At 37.9% G+C, this 21,542-nt stretch overlaps 1 protein-coding gene across 2 annotated transcripts in view; it reads left to right on the top strand.

Annotated features, from left to right (window-relative positions):
* The window catches only part of LOC106095086 (heparan sulfate 2-O-sulfotransferase pipe-like), a 507,727-nt gene that overhangs the window by 442,472 nt on the left and 43,713 nt on the right, over positions 1-21,542 (top strand). Inside the window, exons 4-6 of one of the 2 annotated variants that reach the window (XM_059363929.1) lie at positions 14,746-15,305; positions 15,468-15,622; positions 15,682-15,952. The exons of the other annotated variant lie outside the window; for it this stretch is intronic. Of the exons in view, the coding sequence (XP_059219912.1) occupies positions 14,746-15,305; positions 15,468-15,622; positions 15,682-15,872 (906 nt within the window). The 3' untranslated portion in view covers positions 15,873-15,952. Of the gene's footprint in view, positions 1-14,745; positions 15,306-15,467; positions 15,623-15,681; positions 15,953-21,542 lie in introns of those variants that run through there. 2 annotated transcript variants of the gene reach the window in all.

Raw genomic sequence — 21,542 nt, 5'->3', positions numbered from 1 at the left:
AGACTGTATCATGATTTCAACAGACATGTCTAGATCGTCTTAGATTTTTACGCTCATCCTTCGGTGGTGGGTATAAAAAGGACGCACATAAACTGATCCCTTGATTTACTTTTTGAGATCAAATGGAACGATCACGATTCAAGAAAGCACTTTATACCCAGTTTAGAATGTTATCACATAACAATGAAAAATCTATTACTTAAATTTCTAGTGTTCTCCACGAATATGGAGCCATTAGATAACATTTTGAATAGAAAAGTTATGGAAACCTGGCACCATATTTGATTTTTTAAACTCAATAAAGTTACTAAGATTAATACTCAAGTTGCACTCCAAAATTTCCATAATTATTAAAATGGCCTTATCATATAAGAGCCTCATAATAAGGACATTATGTGCAAAATTTCATTATTTGCAAAATTTCGGATAAGAGTCCTCTAGAAGCTCAAGAATTCAGGACCCAAGATCGGTTTATATGGCAGCTATGTCAGGTTTTAGACTGATTTAGACCTTACATGGCACAGTTGTTGGTTGCCATACTAAAACGATGCGATAACGGCAGCTATATCAAAACATGGACCGACACCAATAAGAAGTATTTGTGCGAAATTGCAAACGCCTAGTTTCACTTCTTCGAAAGATTGCATGCTTTCGACTTACGGAGGGACGAACATGGCAAGATCGACTTAAAATGTCATTGCGATCAAGAATAAAGTGTATATTATGTGGTCTTTGACGAATATTTCGAGGTGTTACAAACGGAATGACGAAATTAGTATACCCCCATCTTATGGTGGAGGGTATAAAAATTAATTTGCAAAAATTTTTTAATAACATCAATGCTAGTTTAGACTTTTAATCAAAGTTATATGGTCTGTTTCAATTAAAAGACAGATTCTTTATCTCAAAATTGATATAATGCAATATAAAGTCAACTCAACTTAAGTTAAAAAAAAAATGCGTCATTAATTCAAGGGCGAGATTTTAAAGATTTAGTATACAATTTTTGATGTTAAGTACAAAATCGTACAAATTATGAACATTTACTTGCAATTTAGGAAAAAAACGCTTCCTTGATATTGCGTCATTCCAAAAAAAATCTTTTCTAACCGATATTCACAACATTGTGTTGTCTTCCAATCACACTGACTGACTTGTTATTATGTTTTTTTGCCTTACTGTGGCACGCATGTTTTTCTATAATTCAAAATTAAAGTAGTAATGCAGCTTACTTTACAAGAATGTGTTTGTTGAATGTCGATTACTTTAATCATAGTTTTCTTTCCCCAATAATTGTTCTTGAATATATCGGTTATATTGAACTTTCCAGTACAAAGTTTCCTTTTCTTCTCTATGGTATTTCTTCAATGCATCGAAGAAATCAATCAAAATAATGAAATCTAACTCCATTTCTAAGTACTTCATTTTTACATTTACATTAAATTTACGCTTAATTGGTTTGATGTTAATTGTAAAAGAACTATAACAAAACTTTGCTATTACATACAAAACAAAAAAAAAAACAATTCTATGAATATCTGCTTAGGAATCATTAATATCAATATCGCATGGGTAAGCTGGTCCATTGGCAAAATGAACATCCCTCCACGCCTCATTTATTTAGTTTGAACTTCGTTGTTTATACTAATGTCTTCTACTTCGACATTTTCTGAACATCCCCAGCTTTATACCCTTAATCCCGATGCATTGAACAATACCAAAAGAGCCCAAACGGATGTTCTCTTCTATAATCGTGTACCAAAAACCGGCAGTGTTCAAATGATAAATTTGCTTAATAAACTGGGAAAAATTCATGATTTTGAAGTGAATGTAGATCAGCAAAACGGAGGCATTAGGGCCCTGCTTGAGGATGACGAAATCGAAAATACCATTGACAATATTGGCAATTTGGATGAAGGCACTGTCTTCGTTAGCCATGTGAATTTTTTGAATTTTACCGAATATGATGAGCAACGTCCTATCTACATGAATATGGTAAGGGATCCTGTGGAACGAGTGATAAGTTGGTACTATTATATAAGGGCTCCATGGATTTTTGTGCCGAAGAGATTGCAAAGAAATAAACCCATGCCCAATCCAAAATGGGCAAATACAGAATACGATCAATGTGTCTTAAATAAGGACAAGGTATGCACTTATATTGAGGGCTCTGGATTTGAGCGTACCGGTGATCACAGACGTCAGACTTTGTTCTTTTGTGGACATAATGAGCATAAATGCATGTAAGTGGAAGTTAAGTAGAAATATCACCGTTAATTTGACTTAATTCTCATTTAAAGGCCCTTTAATACACGTCTACCTTTGGAATTGGCCAAACGCACTGTAGAAAAAGAATATGCTGTGGTTGGCACTTGGGAAGATACCAATGTTACTTTGTCGGTCTTTGAAAATTATATACCTCGCTATTTCATGGGAGCTTCCAAATTATATTATAGTAAGTTTTTGGATTATTTTCGAAAAAAAAAATTCCTACAAAGAACATTTTGTTTCATTTCTCAGTGGATCTTTATGCCAATCACAAAAACGACAATCCCATGAAACCCCACATCAGTGAAGAAATCAAAAATATGGTTCGTCGTAATTTTACACGTGAAATTGAATTCTATCAGTTCTGTCGACAACGTTTGCATAAACAGTATTTTGCTTTAAAAAAGAATCAACTGGTCGAACTGGAGATGGAGGAACAAAAAAATAAACTATCATTTCTCAACAAAGCTCTATTGAAATTAAACTAAAAAGCTAATTTAGACTTATCATAAGCATATCGTTAGAAGAAATGAAAACAAAAATTAAGAAAATATGAGAATGAAATATAGGTTTTGTTATTTCGAAAGGTTACCAATATCTACCATACTCTGCATTGTGGCAGTTATAGAAAAAAACGTTTAGAGAGTATTGGCAAAAAATTAGGATGAAACATATACATACATATCAGCAGCCAATATCCCTACGTTGCTACAAACGTAAGTGTTATGTTGAAAGAGGGTGCGGATATTAATCCTCCCCATGCCACAATGGGCATACTTCGAATCCAGTAATCGGATCTGGAATTGTGTCCCCTCCTAAGTGCCGGTGTCTGTTAGCCACGAAAGCCGGGCAATGACATAAGAAAAGCTCTCATCAACTTCCCCACATGCCCTACACATGCTATCACTTGCCGCACCGCTTATGCATAAGTGAGTTCGTAGTCCAATGGGTCCCGTTATGATGCCGAAAGTCACACTAACCTCCTTCTTACTTCCTTTAAGAAATAGCCTCGTCTTCTTATTATCCGGATTTCTCCATGGGATTTTCCATCCTACCGACCGTTTTGTGGTTCCACAGTGTAACATGCGTGTTACAAGCGTGTTCATCACCCATGTCCTTAACTAAGACAGTGTCGAACCGAAAGGCTTCGGATTAAACATTTAACTTCTGGTCTTCACTGCCAAATCATCTGCTCTTTCATTCCCTATTACTCCCCGTGACAGGGGTGGGAGCCTACCCCACCTTTTTTTCGAAATCGAAAAATTGTCAAAATATTCTGTTACTGTGAAATTGGTAAGATACCTCAACTTTTTTTTAATGAAAATTGTGGTTGCTATTCGGTGCAGGAGTTACATTTGGTCACAAATGCAGAGCTAAATTTGTTACTGCCACCACACTATTTATAAGCCGATTCTAGTCCCCAAATCCTTTAAAATGTGATTATCTTTGCGCTTATCTAAGTTTCAGTATTTTGATATTTTTATACCCACCACCGAATGATGGGGGTATAATCATTTTGTCATTCCCTTTGCAACACATCGAAATATCCATTTCCGACCCTATAAAGTATATATATGTTCTTGATCAGCGTAAAAATCTAAGGCGATCTAGATATGTCCGTCCGTCTGTCTGTTGAAAGCACGCTAAAGTCTTTAAAAATAGAGATATTGAACTGAAATTTTGCACAGATTCTTTTTTTGTCCATAAGCAGGTTAAGTTCGAAGATGGGCTATATCGGACTATATCTTGATATAGCCTCCATATAGACCGATCCGCCGATTTAGGGTCTTAGGCCTATAAAAGCCACATTTATTATCCGATTTTGCTGAAATTTGGGGCAGTGAGATGTGTTAGGCCCTTCGACATCCTTCGTCAATTTGGCTCAGATCGGTCCAGATTTGGATATAGCTGCCATATAGACCGATCCTCCGATTTAGGGTCTAAGGCCCATAAAAGCCACATTTTTTATCCGATTTCGCTGAAATTTGGGACAGTGAGTTGTTTAAGGCCCATCGACTTTCATCGTTTATTTGGCTTAGATCGGTCCAGATTTGGATATAGCTGCCATTTAGACCGATCTCTCGACTTAAGGTTTTGGGCCCATAAAAGCGACATTAATTGTCCGATTTCGCTGAAATTTGGGACAGTGCTTTGTGTTAGGCTCTTCGACATTTTTATGCAACTTGGCCCAAATCGGTCCCGATTTGGATATAACTGTCATCTAGACCGATATCTCGATTTAATGTCTTTGCCCCATAAAAGGCGCATTTATAATCCGATTTCACTGAAATTTGGCACAGTGACTTATGTTAGGCTTTTCGACATCCGTGTCTTATATATTAGATCAGATCGGTTTATTTTTAGATATAGCTAATGTACTTATTAGTATTTGGTCCAAATCGGAACATATTTGGATATAACTGTAATGGGACATAAGGTATGAAATTTTCACCAAATTTTGATGAAAGGTGGTTTACATATATACCCGAGGTGGTGGGTATCCAAAGTTCGGTCCGGCCGAACTTAACGCCTTTTTACTTGTTTTTACAAACGTAGAAACATGTTAGAAATGTTGCATATAATAAACACTCCTTCTGACAAACGGATAAACTTTAATGTATAAAAATTGCTGTGAAACTCCCTGAGGAAGCAAACCGGTGGTTTTCGAAATATTGGATCTTTCAATAAAAAAACTTTCAATAAAAAATTTTCAAAAACATTAACATCAGTTATTTAACAATTGTTTTCATGACTTCGAGCCGAACAAACCAAAAAAGTATTTTGTTTTTAGTAAGAATTTCATTACAATTTTGCCTTTAAGAAAAAATAATTTTGAGGCGGGCCTGAAGAAAAAAAAAACTTTACCGAAATTTTGTGTTTAGAATAAATTTAATTTAAATTTTTTTCTTGAAACAAAATAATTTTGGTGCAGGCCCATCCTCAGAGAATGCGTTTATCTTCTTCTAACACTCTAAGACTGTTCTTGACCTTGCCGTCCTGATTATTATTGCCCTGATGGCGTTAATACCACACCACCTCACGCATTCCGTGATCGCCCGAATTTTCGCCTGCAAGGACATATTATGGTCAAGTAGTCGGAAACAGATCTCAGCACGTTCTCAATGTAGACCCCAAGCCCACTCTGTACTCTATCTTTGTTCCATCCGTGTAGCATGAACTATCAGATGGCAATACCAGAGTTCCGTCCAATTCAGTTTCCTGTCTAAACTCATTCTTTTGATGGATTCAGATATCGAAATCGTTTTAATGAGGAAACATGGAGCGTCAAATTGACCCACTTTTATCTTCTTCGTGAACAGTCAAATTGCAGCCTTCTCTGGGTTAAAATGGAAACCCCTAGGTCTAACCCAGTAGTAGCCATCTTCGAGATCTTCTCGACTTTTTTGATTTATTGATTCGGTTTCTTACACCATAGAAGTATTATAACATCGTCTGGTAGAAGACGTGTTTAAAACCCTCCTTATTCAACATCCATAATTTATGGTGGTCACCCAGAGGAGTGGCGACAAAATATCCCAATATATTTATGTCATGGGACCCACAGTCTCGGTTCGGAGAATTTTTTAACGGGTCCAGATGACTTAAATAAAAAATTTTGTAATGATAAGCTTTGGTACAACCCCCCGTCAATATCCTGTGGAAAATGTGTTTTCATCAAAAATCTCAACATGTCCTCGTTGTCTGTGCTCTCACTCCCATGTCGTCTACTAATATTTCCGTTGAACATAGGTTTTCGAAAGAAACTTTTCATCATAAAGGCGTCATTAATGCTATCGACCTATTTTCAGAAAAGCTTCCAGGAGGAACGTTTAGTCGCTCTGATAATCTAATAATGTAATTGTAAGTTGAAAACCAACTAGAAAAAGAAAAAATCGGAAGACTACTCAGAAGAAAACTTGGGCAAGATAATTTACATTATCCAAGTATTGAAGACATTGTCAAAAGTATTATGACTGCAATACGGGGGTCTTTCGAAGATAGAGAAAGAAAATCAGCCAAGGAAAAACCGGGGAGATTCCCAATATAGGGAAAATGTACACAGACTTTTAACAGAACACTTGGTAAAAAGCGTACTTTATTAGGAAGAGTTCGCGTTGCAACCTATTAGTAACACATTTCCAGTCTGTTTTAGAAATATGTATTTAATAATAGGACACAAAGTTTATGTCATATATATATATATGAAAAAAAATCTTTACCAAAGAAAACATTTCTATTGATGGTTGGAAATTAGATAACTTTGTTTTTAGTTCCTTATTTTTGGTTAGTAAACTTACAGTTTGGCCAAAAATATTTAAATTTTTCAAGTTTTTTGACTGTTAGGGCGAGATCATTAAATTTTATAATTTTTGTTTCCATCTCCGATCATTGAGCTCGTCTCGAAAGAGAAACAAACAAAAATTGTAAAATTTAATGATCTCGCCCTAATAGGCAAAAAACTTGAAAAATAAAAAATTCGGCAGAGCCTGGCCAGAATTCGAACCTGGGCACACGGAGCAACAGCGGGAGCCATTGTCGTTGTCTTAGCGTTCAAAACCATCGGATGAAGTGTAATTTGTCACAGAAACAATGTCTGTCATTACACAAAAATACATGCATTAGGAAAAGTACAGCTAATAGACAGGGTTATCGAGTGTGGTTAATGGGGTAATTGTATCATAGATGCGTTTTCGCTATTAATACGATTCAAATACAACATACCAATGCACGGCCCTTGAAGCCATCACACCTAATATGGCTGAAAAGTCTTCTAACCAAAGACGAAACGCGTCCCATTGTGGTTGGTGAGTGTTGCTATCTTTGGCTTCCATTTGTATCTCCGATCATTGAGCACGTCTCGAAAGAGAAACAAACAAAAATATTTTCGCTGTATCCTTAACATCTGCCGAATCTGACGTATATTTACTATGAGAGAGAACATAAATATAATTTACAGAAAAATTCTATCCTAAACTTCCTTTTAAGGATCAAAGTGGTGAAGGTGCACGTTTTCATTTTATTGCTGGTTTTTTCAATTTTCCCTTCCAAATTTAACTGAAAATGGTTTAACATACCCTCATTATAATTTGCTACAAAAGTAGCCCACAAGTTTTGTCAAAATTCAAAAATTTAAAACAAAATTTTTTGTCTACACCCAAAAAAAATCCTTCATTCTTACAGCTTTCTGCTCTCTCGGCTCAACGACTGAATAATACTCGCAAGGCAGACATTGAGGTTGTATTTTTCAATCGGGGAACTAAAGTTGGTAGTGAAGCCATGCTAGAGCTGTTCTTGGATTTAGGAAACTATAATGATTATTATGTTGACAGAAGGGGTCTAGTACAGTTAGTTAAGCCAAAAATGGATAGATCGGAGCAAAAGGAAATCGCAAGGAGAATTGCGGATTTGGAAGAAGGCTCTGTTTATATATCACATGTCAATTGGATCGATTTCGATTCATTCGATTTGCCCAAGCCGATTTATGTGAATATGGTGCGTGATCCAGTGGAAAGAATTATTTCTTGGTTCTATTACATCAGAGGATCCTATCGAAATGCGATCTTCTTCAACAAATTCCCCCAAAGAAAAGTCAATTCAGAGGAATGGTATAAGAAGAATTTCAACGATTGTGTTCGCAGCGGAGATGAAGAATGTCAATATGTGCAAATGAACGTCAGGGAAAAGTATCAGGATCAGAGAAGACAATCGTTATACTATTGTGGTCATAATGACAATTGCTTGTAAGTAGAAACTGGTATGAATTCAAAACTAATCAAAAAGCCATAATCAAGAGAACGGTTGACAGTTCATAAAAATTTTTAGCCTATGTGTGATTTTGAAACTTTTGTTGTTTTTTTCCTTTCTTTCCTCTAATCATGTTTGTATATAATGTGCTTCTAAATGCCTTACAAAGCGCTTCCTATGTAGGTACTTCTTTACATGTTGCTTCATATGCAACTCAAAACTGTAAATTTGACTTTTTTCAGCTATCCACTCTATCCGCCCAACGTCTAAATAATACCAGTAAAGCGGACATTGATATCATATTCTTTAATCGCGCTACTAAAGTTGGCAGTGAATCCATGCTGGAACTTTTCCTTGCTTTAGAAGCTTACAATGAATTCACGGTAGATAAACGTGGTCTCCATCAGATAATGTGGACCAAAATGGAGAGATGGGTACAACAAGAAATTGCTAAGAGAATTGTTGACCTAAATGAACCTTCCGTTTATATATCACACGTCAATTGGATTGATTTTGATGACTTCGATTTGCCCAAACCTATTTATGTTAATATGGTGCGAGATCCTGTGGAGAGAGTTGTGTCCTGGTATTACTATATCAGGGGATCATATAGAAATGCTGTAGCATTTAATAAGTTTCCCAATAGGAAAGTTCAATCTGAAGAATGGTTCAAGAAGAATTTCAATGATTGTGTTCGCAACGGTGATGAGGAATGTCAATATATGCCTATGGAAGTTCTTCAACATACAAAAGATCAGAAGAGCCAGGTATTATTCTTTTGTGGGAATAATGACAATTGTTTGTAAGTAATTCTACAAATTGGTCAAATTTGAACGGAAGATTTAAAAGTCATAAACCAATTCAAGGTCAATATGGTTTTTTTAATTTTTTAAAAGGTTATAATACGTTAGGGGTTGACAAGATTCAATATTTCATTTTAAAATTGCTAAAAAACACCGAAATTAGTTGTATGAAATTAGGATTCAGTTAGGAAACATTTACTAAACACCGGTATCATGGCACCTTCATCGGCCTCAATGCACATCCCGGATACAATGTGCTACGTAAGGATCACATACCCTAATCTCCTGCGTGACATATCCTGGCAAGCCGTCATTTCTTTGGGATCAGACCACCTCCCCATAGTACTCACCATCGACCGACCACTCGACCCGACCACTAAAGGCGCTCACTTTATACCAGCTGGTTCAATACTCCGAGCGTGGCCTTATTTCTCAGCGTTGGTAGCGGTTCTCACAGACGAGCGTGGTGGGATTCGTTGCACGGACCCCACTAAACCCAAAATCTGATTGAACCCTGAAAAGAACCCGAGAAAGGAGAATATCCATTTCCGATCATCAGCATGGATTTCGAAGACTGCGTAGCACAACAACTGCTTTGCATACCATTACCGCACACATTTGCCGAAGCTTAATTCAGCATATATCATGTTATAGGACGGTCCTCGTGGCACTGAACCTATTTAAAGCATTCGACACCGTCAGCCATGTCAAACTATTTGAGGACAACGGCAACACGACCCTCCATCCAGGCATGAAACGCTGAGTCCTGAATTAGCTGTGTAGTCGCCAGCCTTTTGTGAAATTTAGGGATAAGAAATCGAAACCCAGTAGAGTGAAACAGGGATCGTATCGAATGCCGACGATTGTTCATCGTGGTATAGGCAAAAAAAACTTTGTTGACCACCAGAGAACAACAGCAAGTCACATTAAAAATAAGTGCACGCGATAGCCATGAAGCGAATGGCACGCTCACACCTTATACCAGAATCGTTGTTGACGCTTACGACTCCCAACGACCAAAACATAAAGTGCTCCTTAAAATTCGTTGAGACATTGAAAGTGTTTTTGCCGATGAGCATAAAATGATTGCCAATCATATTTTGCATTTTAAGCAATACGCACGAGGACTCACATTAACCACAACTGAATAGAAGACACATACACACAGTTACCTTTCAAAGATATGAGAGCTCAATTTAATTTGTGTGGTTTTTAATGGCTTGGGTAAAACAAATGGAAGTTAGTCTGTCACTTTTGAACAGACGGTGACGGACAGTACGTACGTCACTGATAAAAGCAATTCTCATCCAAAAATAAACAAGTAAAAAGGCGTTAAGTTCGGCCGGGCCGAACTTTGGATACCCACCACCTCGGGTATATATGTAAACCATCTTTCATCGAAATTCGGTGAAAATTTCATACCTTATGTCTCATATCAGTTATATCAAAATATGTTCCGACTTGGACCAAATACTAATAAGTACAGTAGCTATATATAAAAATAAACCGATCTGAACCATATACGACACGGATGTCGAAAAGCCTAACATTAGTCACTGTATCAAATTTCAGTGAAATCGGACTATAAATGCGCCTTTTATTGGGCCAAGGCTTTAAATCGAGATATCGGTCTACGCGGCAGCTATATCCAAATCTAGACCGATTAGGGCCAATTTCCACAGGAATGTCGAAGAGCCTAACACAAAGCACTGTCTCAAATTTCAGCGACATCGGACAATATATGCGACTTTTATGGCCCCAAAACCTAAAACCTAGATATCGGTCCACATGGTAGCTATATCCAAATCTGGACCGATCTGTGCGATATTGCAGAAGTATGTCAAGGGACTTAACCTAACTCACTGTCCTAAATTTCGGCGACATCGGACAATAAATGAGCATTTTATGGGCGCAAAACCTTAAATCAAGAAATTGGAGGATCGGTCTATATGGCAGCTATATCCAAATCTGAACCGATCTGGTCCAAATTAACGATGAATATCGAAAAGCCTAACACAACTCACTGTCCCTAATTTCAGCGAAATCGGATAATAAATGTGGCTTTTATGGGCCAAATACCCTAAATCGGCGAATCGGTCTATAGGGGGGCTATATCAAGATATAGTCCGATATAGCTCATCTTCGAACTTAACTTGCTTATGGCCAAAAAAAAAATCTGTGCAAAATTTCAGCTCAATATCTCTATTTTTAAAGACTGTAGCGTGATTTCAACAGACAGACGGACGGACATGCCTATATCGTCTTAGATTTTTACGCTGATCAAGAATATATATACTTTATAGGGCCGGAAATGGATATTTCGATGTGTTGCAAACGGAATGACAAAATAAATATACCCCCATCCTTCGGTGGTGGGTATAAAAAGGAAGGGCAAAAAAAACAGCGGAGTGTATCTATACCGCTCAACAACACTTGATATCTCATTCCTCTGCTTGCTTTGGCCTCATTTGCAAACAACACACAATGTCCGTGAACCAAATTGAAAAACTCTCCACTGAACCATTACTAAAATGTTCGGATATCGCTCACTAAATTGTATATGTGTGTGTATGTTTCTAGCTAACTTTGTTCTTAGGTGGCATGCGTTACTGAGAATGGCTTTGGCCAATGTCATGGTACAATTAAGAGGAAGCGTTACCAAATTCTACCCCCAACGAAACTATTTTGATTGACAAATGCCATTACTTAAAATTTCAAAGTTGTTTTAGATAAAAACATTTTACAACTTATCTTTTCAAATGTGTTTTATATTTGTATTTTCATCATTATAACACTGTTTTGCTGTCTATGTGAGTAATATGGGATCAAATAAAACATCGTTTTAAAATTTTAAGAAACAATCACAGCTATCTTAACAAGCATTTGACATTTAAAGTTATTGCAAAATCAAAACAAAACTTAAAAAGTTTTACTCAGCTGTTTGCATGCCCTCACATCCTGGGCCAAAGTGGCTATTGAGTGCCAAATTGTGGGTCTCATGCAGTTCTCTGTTGACCACGTACAAAGCAATTGGCCGGTCTATGGTAAGTTATGCAGAACCAGTGTGGTCTCGTCAGCTATGTGACACACAGTGGAATAATATTCAGATTTGTCAGAACGCCGCTCTTGTCAGTGTTGTCCGTTGAGAACGACTGCCATTGCACCTGAAGAAATTGACTTAATCTGGCTTAATTACAATTCGACAGATGCAGCCTCCTCGACCCTTGATGCGAACGTGCAGGATGTGTATCCCGATTGTGACCTGGGACCACACGTCACCTACTTAACTTCCCAGCCAGACCCAGATCTCTGTGGACATACCACACCTTAGTCACATAGTTCTTGGATATGGATATTGAATAGAACCAAGCAGACGAAAGATAAAACACACACACTATTACAACAACAACGACCAGATTTGGGATATTTTTCGTCACCTATTACGCAAACAGTTCATATTGCAGAGTGGGGAGTCAACAAATAGTGTACAAGTATTGACGGCTAAATGCAGTTCAGTTCGCCATCTGAAGTAAATTACCTTCATTGACTAGACATGTCCGTCCGTCTGTCTGTTGAAATTAGGCTACAGTCTTAAAAAATAGAGATATTGAGCTGAAACTTTGCACAGATTCTTTCTTTACCCATAAGCAGGTTAAGTTCAAAAATATATCTTGATATATATCGGACTATATCTTAATATAGTCCCCATATAGACCGATCCGCCGATTTAGGGTCTTAGACACATAAAAGCCACATTTATTATCCGATTTTGCTGAAATTTGGGACAGTGAGTTACATTAAGCCCCTTCTACAATTTGACTCAAATCGGTCCAGATTTTGATATAACTGCCATATAGACCGATCTCTCGATTAAGGCTTTGGGCCCATAAAAGGCGCATTTATTGTCCGATTTCGTTGAAATTTGGGACAGTGAGTTGTGATTGGAAGCTCAACATCCTTTTTCAACTTGGCTCAGATCGGTCCAGATTTGAATATAGCTGCCATATACACCGTCCTCTCGATTTAAGGCTTTGGGCCAATAAAAGGCGTAATTATCGCACACAGTGAGTTAAGTTAAGCCCCTCGACATACTTCTGCAATTTGGCTCAGATCGATCAAGATTCGCATATAGCTGCCATATAGACCGATCTCTCGATCTTAGGTTTTTGGGGCCATAAAAGGATCATTTATTGTCCGATTTCGCCAAAATTTGGGACAGTGAGTTGTGTTAGGCCCTTCGACATTTTTCTGCAACTTGGCCTAAATCGGTCCAGATTTGGATATAGCTGCCATATAGACCGATATCTGGATTGCAAGTCTTTGCCCCATAAAAGGCGCATTTATAGTCCGATTTCACTGAAATTCGACACAGTGACTTATGTTAGGCTTCTCCACGTCCGTGTCGTATATGGTTCAGATCGGTTTATTTTTAGATATAGCTACTATAACGATCAAAATTTTGTTATACACAATTGAACATTGACTTGTACTTATTAGAATTTGGTCCAAATTGGAACATATTTCGATATAGCTGCTATGGGGCATAGGTATGCCTTTTTACTTGTTTTGTGTTTTTATACAAAATTCAACAGTGACTTATATTTATAAGACCACTCAATGTCCGTGCAGAATTTTGGTGCATAAATTATCCAATTTTCATCGGATTGAGACGAAAGTGGGTTTAGATATATACCCAAGGCGGCCCGGTCGAACTTAACGCCATTTTACTTGTTTTTGGAACAAACCTCCCTATTCCTGTGGTATCATTAACGATATAGACCTGCACGTAAAAAAGTTTCCAGGAGTTACGTTTGGCATGATGGTTATCTGACCTTATTGTATTATCTGAGCTTTTTTTTTAAATTGGTTCAATATACTGTGAGTTTCCTACAACATGCTCTATTTAAAAGCTTATGGATATACGTATGCTTACTAAACATATTGTTATTTCTTACATAGCTCTTAAGGGGTTCTAGACACAAAGAATTTTACAAATTCCTCTTCTTCAATCAACAATATTGCTGGAGGTATGCTTAGAAATTAACATAAATTCATGTAGCGCCTGTAGAGCCACTAGCTACATATGTATATATTTTAATCTGTTCGGCTATGAAATTGTTGAAGTAACACCAGATTTTATGAAAACACTCGTTTTGTACATTTTTATTATAGCAATAAATTTTTTACCATTTTATTACCCTCGATTCGGGCTTGATGCGAATTACAGCCATATAATTTATTTGATATGTTTATTCCTAGTTCCATGGGGTATGCTAGAAATGTCTATGGGTTTCGTTCGGCTTGCTGTCAATCATCATTCCCAAAAAAAAAATATAAGAGTCTATCTTTGAAATCGATCTTTTACAACAGCAAAATCCTTATAAAGGAGTCATTGGAATATTCCTTTATTCTATTTTATCTGCATAGCCGATTCTATTTCTTTCCTATCTAAACTTAAAAATCTGGTTCTCTTCTGGCGTGTCTTGGAGTTAATACCATCAATGTTTGATATATCACAAATACCTTTGTTATCTATAATCGCCAAGACGTAAAATTACATCAATCATTCGCTTATCTAAAACATTTTCCCAATTCGCTGATACAAAATGTAGAACTGTGTCAAAAATGTCGGCATTTCTATAAAGTTGCACTTTCATTGCTTTTTTAAACTCTTGAACTAAGAATGATATCTTTATTCTATTTTCGTAACATTTGTTTAACAAACCCTTTGTTCTGGAAATCGAAGATTAATTTAGAAGTAATAGGATTTTTAATACAACAATTGTATCTTGCGATTTCCTGATCAGGGTGTGAAAAAATATCATTTCTTTTCATCGCTTTCGTTTCGTACACATTTTTATACCTACATATATTATTCTGGAGATACTTTCAATTCTATTTCGACGTTCATTTTTCCTAATGCTTTCAGCTTGCTTCACTGAATGCCTATCGATTGAACAATACACGAAAAGCCGAAATCGATGTTTTATTCTTTAATCGTGCCGCCAAAGTAGGCAGTGAGGCGTTATTGGAATTGTTTAATGTAATTGAAAAGTACCATGACATCTATCTTGAACGTGAAGGCCTGCATAAGACAAATAAACGTCAACTTAAGAAGTGGGAACAAAGAAAATTGGCTGAAACCATATCGAATTTGGATGAGGGTTCGGTATATATAGAGCATGTGAATTGGCTTGATTTCGATGAATTTGAATTGCCAAAACCGATCTATATAAACATGGTTAGAGATCCTGTGGAAAGGATTATATCCTGGTATTACTATGTTCGTGGTTCCTATAAGAATGCCATTGAGTTTAACAGAAATCCTGACAAGCCGGTTCAACCGGAATCTTGGTATAAAAAGAATTTCAATGATTGTGTGCGCAACGGGGACCCAGAGTGTCAATATGTGCCCTTTACTGTTAAGGATTTTGTGGGGAATTTCAAGAGACAGTCACTTTTTTATTGCGGTCATCATGATGACTGTATGTAAGTAACTAAAAGTCTCTTTTAAGGTCATGGAACCGTCGGGAAACAAAATTTAAGATCAAATATCTCCTCTATTGACCACCTCTTGGATATGGCTTATAACGTTTTATTCTCTTATACCTATTTCTTTGCATAATATTTTCTCCCGCACCTCAAATATAGACCCTTCAATTCGCCAGCTGCTGTTCAAATGGCCAAGGAACATGTGGAACGTGATTACGCCGTTGTAGGTTCTTGGGAGGATACCAATATTACATTGAATGTATTTGAAAAATACATTCCACGTTTCTTCAATGGAGCCAAAACCTTATTTGAAAGTAAGTCTAAAGTTCCATTCAGAATTCCTGTAATACATTTTTATTGAATTTCTTTTCAGTTCACAATGACAAAATCACCAATCGCAATAAAAATAAAAGAAAGCCCAAAGTGGATCAAGATGTCAAGGATTTGATAAAGAAGAATTTTACCCATGAGTATGATTTTTACTATTTCTGCAAACAGCGTCTATACAAACAGTATTTAGCGGCAAACATGAAAAGCTTGGAAGCTCATGGTCTTTTGAACTGAGCCAAGTTTTGAAGACAGTTTTATTATTTGAATTACTTTAAATGGTGCCTATTTTTTAATAAAAATTTAAGAAAAAAACATGAATGCTAGACATTATTAATATCAATTGCTTATGTCCTATATGTTGGAAAGAAGATTGTTCTAAAAATGTGTAGTGGCTACGTAGAAATGTATCTTACAGGTTGGTTGGTTTAATTTTCATCCCTCTATGGGACAAAGCAAATTTTAATTGATTTTGATTGATTTTTTGACTATGTTAAGTTAAGACTTCTTGTATTAGAGTAGTTCTTCAAAGACATCTGAAACATTTGAAGAGTATATGATGATATCCTTTTGTGACATCTTCTGTTAAAGATATTTTTAGCAATATCATTAATAGCCACATTCAGTCTGCGACCATCTTCAAAATTTCAATTTGAAATATTTTGATACCCATATATATTACGATATTGGGGATGAAATAAAATCTTCTTAAAGCATGCAAATGGTGTAAAGTGATGGCCTGTCCATAGATTTCGCAACAACCCCCATATCTTGTCACACGGCTTACTTATGCAATTAGTCGAGATGTACAATAAATGGTTATACCAAGTTACAATCAGAATTATTGAGTATTTTTAAAATTTGTGTTTATATAATTCAGGCCACCTAATATGTCTGTAATGACGTACTATTTTCTACTTTAATGGATTTACGATTAGTGTATTATTATTCGCCCAGCTGCAGACTATATTCAGATCATAATTAATGTTAGACACAAATTTTTGAAAATCTCATTATTTTGCTGCAACATATACATAGTTGCACATTGTCAGTATACTTTTGTGTATTGCAGTTGATTAAAACACCGGGGAGATGATTTTCGAGTATATAAATAAAGAACAGAATAAAGCCAAGAATGGATGCTTGAGGAATGCCTTTGGATAATGTACGTTAATGGGAGCATTGATTTGTAATGGTTACAGCCTATCTATTTTTATACCCTTCACCATAGTATGGGGGTATACTAATTTCGTCATTCTGTTTGTAACTACTCGAAATATTCGTCTGAGACCCCATAAAGTATATATATTCTTGATCGTCGCGACATTTTACGTCGATCTAGCCATGTTCGTCCGTCTGTCTGTCGAAAGCACGCTAACTTCCGAAGGAGTAAAGCTAGCCGCTTGAAATTTTACACAAATACTTCTTATTAGTGTAGGTCGGTTGGTATTGTAAATGGGTCATATGGGTCTATGTTTTGATATATCTGCCATATAAACCGATCTTGGGTCTTTATTTCTTGAGCCTCTAGAGGGCGCAATTCTTATCAGATTTGAATGAAATTTTGCACATAATATTTTGTTATGATATCCAACAACTGTGCCAAGTATGGTTCAAATCGGTTCATAACCTGATATAGCTGTCATATAAACAGATCTGGGGACTTGACTTCTTGAGCTTCTAGAGGGCGCAATTCCTTTCCGATTTGGCTGAAATTTTGCATAACGTATTTTATTCTTACTTTTAACAACTGTGTCAAATAAGGTTCAAATCGATTCGTAACCTGATATAGCTGCCATATAAACCTATCTGGGATCTTGAACTCTTGAGCCTCTAGAGGTCGCAATTATTATCCGCTTTGCCCGAAATTTTGTACGACGGATCCTCTCATGACCATCAACATACGTGTTTATTATGGTCTGAATCGGTCTATAGCCCGATACATCTGCCATATAAATGTTTCTCTCTATTTTACTTCTTGAGCCCCCAAAGGGCGCAATTCTTATTCGAATTGGCTGACATTTTACACAGGTCTCCAACATATAATTTAATTGTGGTCCAAACCAGACCATATTTTGATATCGCTCTAATAGCAGAGCAAATCTTTTCTTATATCCTTTTTTGCCAAAGAAGAGATGACGGAAAGAGAACTCGACAAATGCGATCCATGGTGGAGGGTATATAAGATTCGGCCCGGCCCGGCCCGCTTTTATTTGTTGTATATGGGGTTTTGCATAAAACTACAAACTCTTTAATTTGCCTGAGTAATTCCGCAAAATGTTAAGCGGAAAACTGTTCCTATTTCAATGTGCTACTAAATTTTAAAGCCGATTCCAATTAAGGTTAGGTTGATAACAGCATGCGGATATTTTTCCGCCCCGTGCTATAATAAACGTACACCTAAGTCAGCAATCGGCGTGTTGTATGCTCTAAATTATAAAAAGTAACCGCGAGAAGTCAGAAATTCCGTACTACTAAGAAAATTCATAATTGTTTCCATTCCACGCCCTTAATTCGGTTTATGTCGGGTGTCTGTTAGCCGGCCGATGACATAGTAAATGCTCCAACGTCTCATCATTCTTTAATTTTTTTGTTTATTTATTAATTAACTTTACTTTAATTGGCTATAACAGACCGTTTGTCCAATTAGTCGAACTCAGAATAGCCTTCCAAGCGCCTTGATCTTCTGCGATCCTTCTAAAATCTATGACATCAAGTTTCGAGGTGTCTCCCACCACTTGATCTTTCCATCGGGCTTTTGGTATTCCCGGTTTGCGTGTACCACCGTGTTTGCCTTCAAAAGACTTCTTTGCAGGAGCTTCTTCATCCATTCTGACAACATGACCTGGCCAACGCAGCCGTTGTGTTTTGATACGTGTAACTATGCTATCGTCGTCATACAGCTCACACAGCTCGTGGTTCAAACGACGCCTATATTCTCCATTAACGCAAACTGATCCATATATTTTACGAAGAATCTTTCTCTCAAACAATCCAAGCAAGTAGAATTGTAGTATTAGTGTCTTGTATTTTTCAATTTTTGTCTGTCGAGAGGTGGCCTTGTTTCTATTTGTGACTATTTAATCCAAAGTATTTAAAAACGGGTATCATTCGTTTCGGTTACGGCGGTGCCGAGGTAGATCAACTTGCTGACTATCTCAAAGTTATGGTTCCCAACTTTCTCCATTTTCTTTATATGATCGATTGTACAGGGCGTTTGGGAGTTGATACCATCTATTTTGTTTTATCTCCATTTACTTCCAAACCCATTTTCACCGACTTTATTTTGATTCTTTGAAAGGCTGTAGTTACTACTTCCAACTACTGACCGATCTATGATGTCGATGTCGTCGGCATAGGCGAGTAGCATGTGTTCTCTTGTAATTAGAGTGCCATATCTATTCACATCTGCATCTCGTATAATCTCTCCAGCAGGATATTAAAGAGATCACACGATAGGCTGCCTCCTGAAACCTCGTTTGCTATGAAATGGTTCCGAGAGATTCTTTCCTATTCTTACTGAGGATCGCGTATCAGCAAGTGTCATCCTGCAGAGTCTAATTAATTTGGCAGGGATACCAAACTCAGACATGGTTTGAAATACCTTTGAACGTAAAGGGGTATCGAAAGCGGCTTTAAAGTCAACAAAGAGATGTTTGGTGTTGATTTGTCCTTCTCGGGTCTTTTCAAGGATTTGGCGCAGTCTGAAAATTTGGTCCAGGGTGGATTTGCCAGGTCTTACGCCACATTGATAGAACCCATAGGGGCAATGAGATAATTCATTGACTTTAGGTTTTAATATTTCACACAGTACGCTCGAGAGTATCTTTTATGCGATGAAGAGGAGACATATTCCTCGGTAGTTGGCACATTCCATCTGGCCTCCTTTCTTGTGCACAGGACATAGTATGCTGAGGGTCCAATCATCGGGTATGCGTTCTTCTTGCGCAGATAAGCTGATGCACACGCCTTACCAGCGTGTCGCCTTCGGTTTTAAATAGTTCAGCGGGTAACCCGTCGGTTCCTGCTGCCTTGTTGTTCTTCAGTCGTGTCACTGCAACTTGGACCTCATTCTGACTAGGAGGTAAACATTCTATACCATCATCATTGATTGGTTCTGCGGTATCTGTTCTTTCCATATCCTCAGCATGCTATCTGTGTCAGTTACCAGATTTCCTTCTTGGTCTCTGCAGGAGGATGTACCTGAACCAAAGCCATTGGTTTGATGTTTGCTTCTTTGGTAGAATTTCCGGACTTCATTCTGACTTCTGTACATCTCAATTCGCTCACAGCCACGTCTTTCCATTTCCTTCTTCTTTCTGCGACATTGGCGTTTCTCCACTCTCCTTTTCTCCCGATACCTCTCCTTTATCCGGCGCGTTGCTACTGATTGCAGGGTTGCTCTATATGCCGCATTCTTGGCTTCAGATACATCTCGACAATCTTGGTCGTACCAGCGGGTTCTTGGGGAAGCTTCCGGTACCCAAGTACGGATTTCACGGCATTTTGCATGGAGTGGGAAATGGTTTGCCACTGCGCCGTTATATCATCGGGACAAGGATTGCTTTCATCAAGCAGTTAGGTCAGTCGAGTGGAGTATACCGTTATCATCTGTTGTGTTTGCAGCTTTTCAATGTCCAGCTTCCGTGCAGTGTCCGATCGTACTTTTCTCGCCCGCTCGCCATGCTCAAGTGGGTGCGAACCTTTGCTTCAACAAGGTAATGGTCCGAATCTATGTTTGCTCCTCGGACGCGCTGGAATACCTTCCATCTATTACAATATAATAAATTCGGTTTCTTGTGTTTTCATCGGGTGACAACCATATGGTCGTGTGAATCCTTCGATGTTGAAATCTGGTGCTGCTATCTGCCATATTCTTTGCCGCGGCGAAATCTATTTGTCTAAATCCATTATGAGAAGTTTCTTCGTGTAGAATAAATTTTCCGACTGTTGCACCAAAGATATTTTCCTTCCCTATCTTTGCATTAAAATCTCCCAAAACGATTTTTTTTATCGGGGCAGCGGTCGTATTCTTTCTCTCTAGGCGCTTATAGAAAATATCCTTGGTCTGCTCGACCTTTTCTCCCATCGGGCATCGGCACAAATAAGGCCGATGTTGAAGAATTTGCCCTTTGTGCGGATTTAGGCTAGCCTCTCATCCACCAGAGTAAAGCTGGAGACAAGGTGTTTCAGTCTCCGACTAACAACAAGTCCACAGCCATTCCCGGCCCATCGCACTTCCTGCAAGGCGGTAATATCTGCCTTGTGCTTCTCCAATACATGCGCCAGTACGTATACTGCACCTTCTCTATAGAGGGTCCGGACATTCCAGGTACAGATCTGCTAATCATGGTTCTCTTTTCGTTTGCGTGGGTCGTCCACATTAGGAGGGTCCGCTTTTTCTATTCTTTTGTTTCTCAGAGTCTTTGTAATTTCACGGGTCACTGGCCCAGCGCCCCACATGGGCTTTGTACATTTCTGGGTGTTGCGAGCCGCTTGCTCCAAGATCCGACCTTCGCCTCCAGCCGCCCTTTACCTGGGAATGGACGCTGATGTTGGTCATTTATTATTTAAAGGCGCCAAAAACTCACCTTGTTCTCTCAAGTATCATTGGCACTCAGTATTTAGGTAAGAGTCAGTGCCCCCTGACCCTTCACTGAGATCCTCCTCTCGAAATCGCTGTTTGCCCGCGGCCGCATTTGCAGCTACTCCGCATAAAAACAAAGCTTTTCACTATCCAGGTTGCGGATAGTTTAAAGCTTCGTTTTTATGCGGGCGCGCCCGGTAGATCTCAGCTAAGCATCCCATGATAACCAAGATTGATTTTTGACGGCAGACCGCTAGCCCCTAGTATTCACTGCCAAATCGTCTGCTCTTTCATTCCTACTAACTCCTCCATGACATGGC

This window comes from Stomoxys calcitrans, chromosome 1 (genome assembly GCF_963082655.1).
Source record: "Stomoxys calcitrans chromosome 1, idStoCalc2.1, whole genome shotgun sequence".
Classification (NCBI taxonomy): domain Eukaryota; kingdom Metazoa; phylum Arthropoda; class Insecta; order Diptera; family Muscidae; genus Stomoxys; species Stomoxys calcitrans.
The sequence above is the reverse complement of the archived record's forward strand: the minus strand, read 5'-3'. Positions and strand labels throughout refer to the sequence as shown.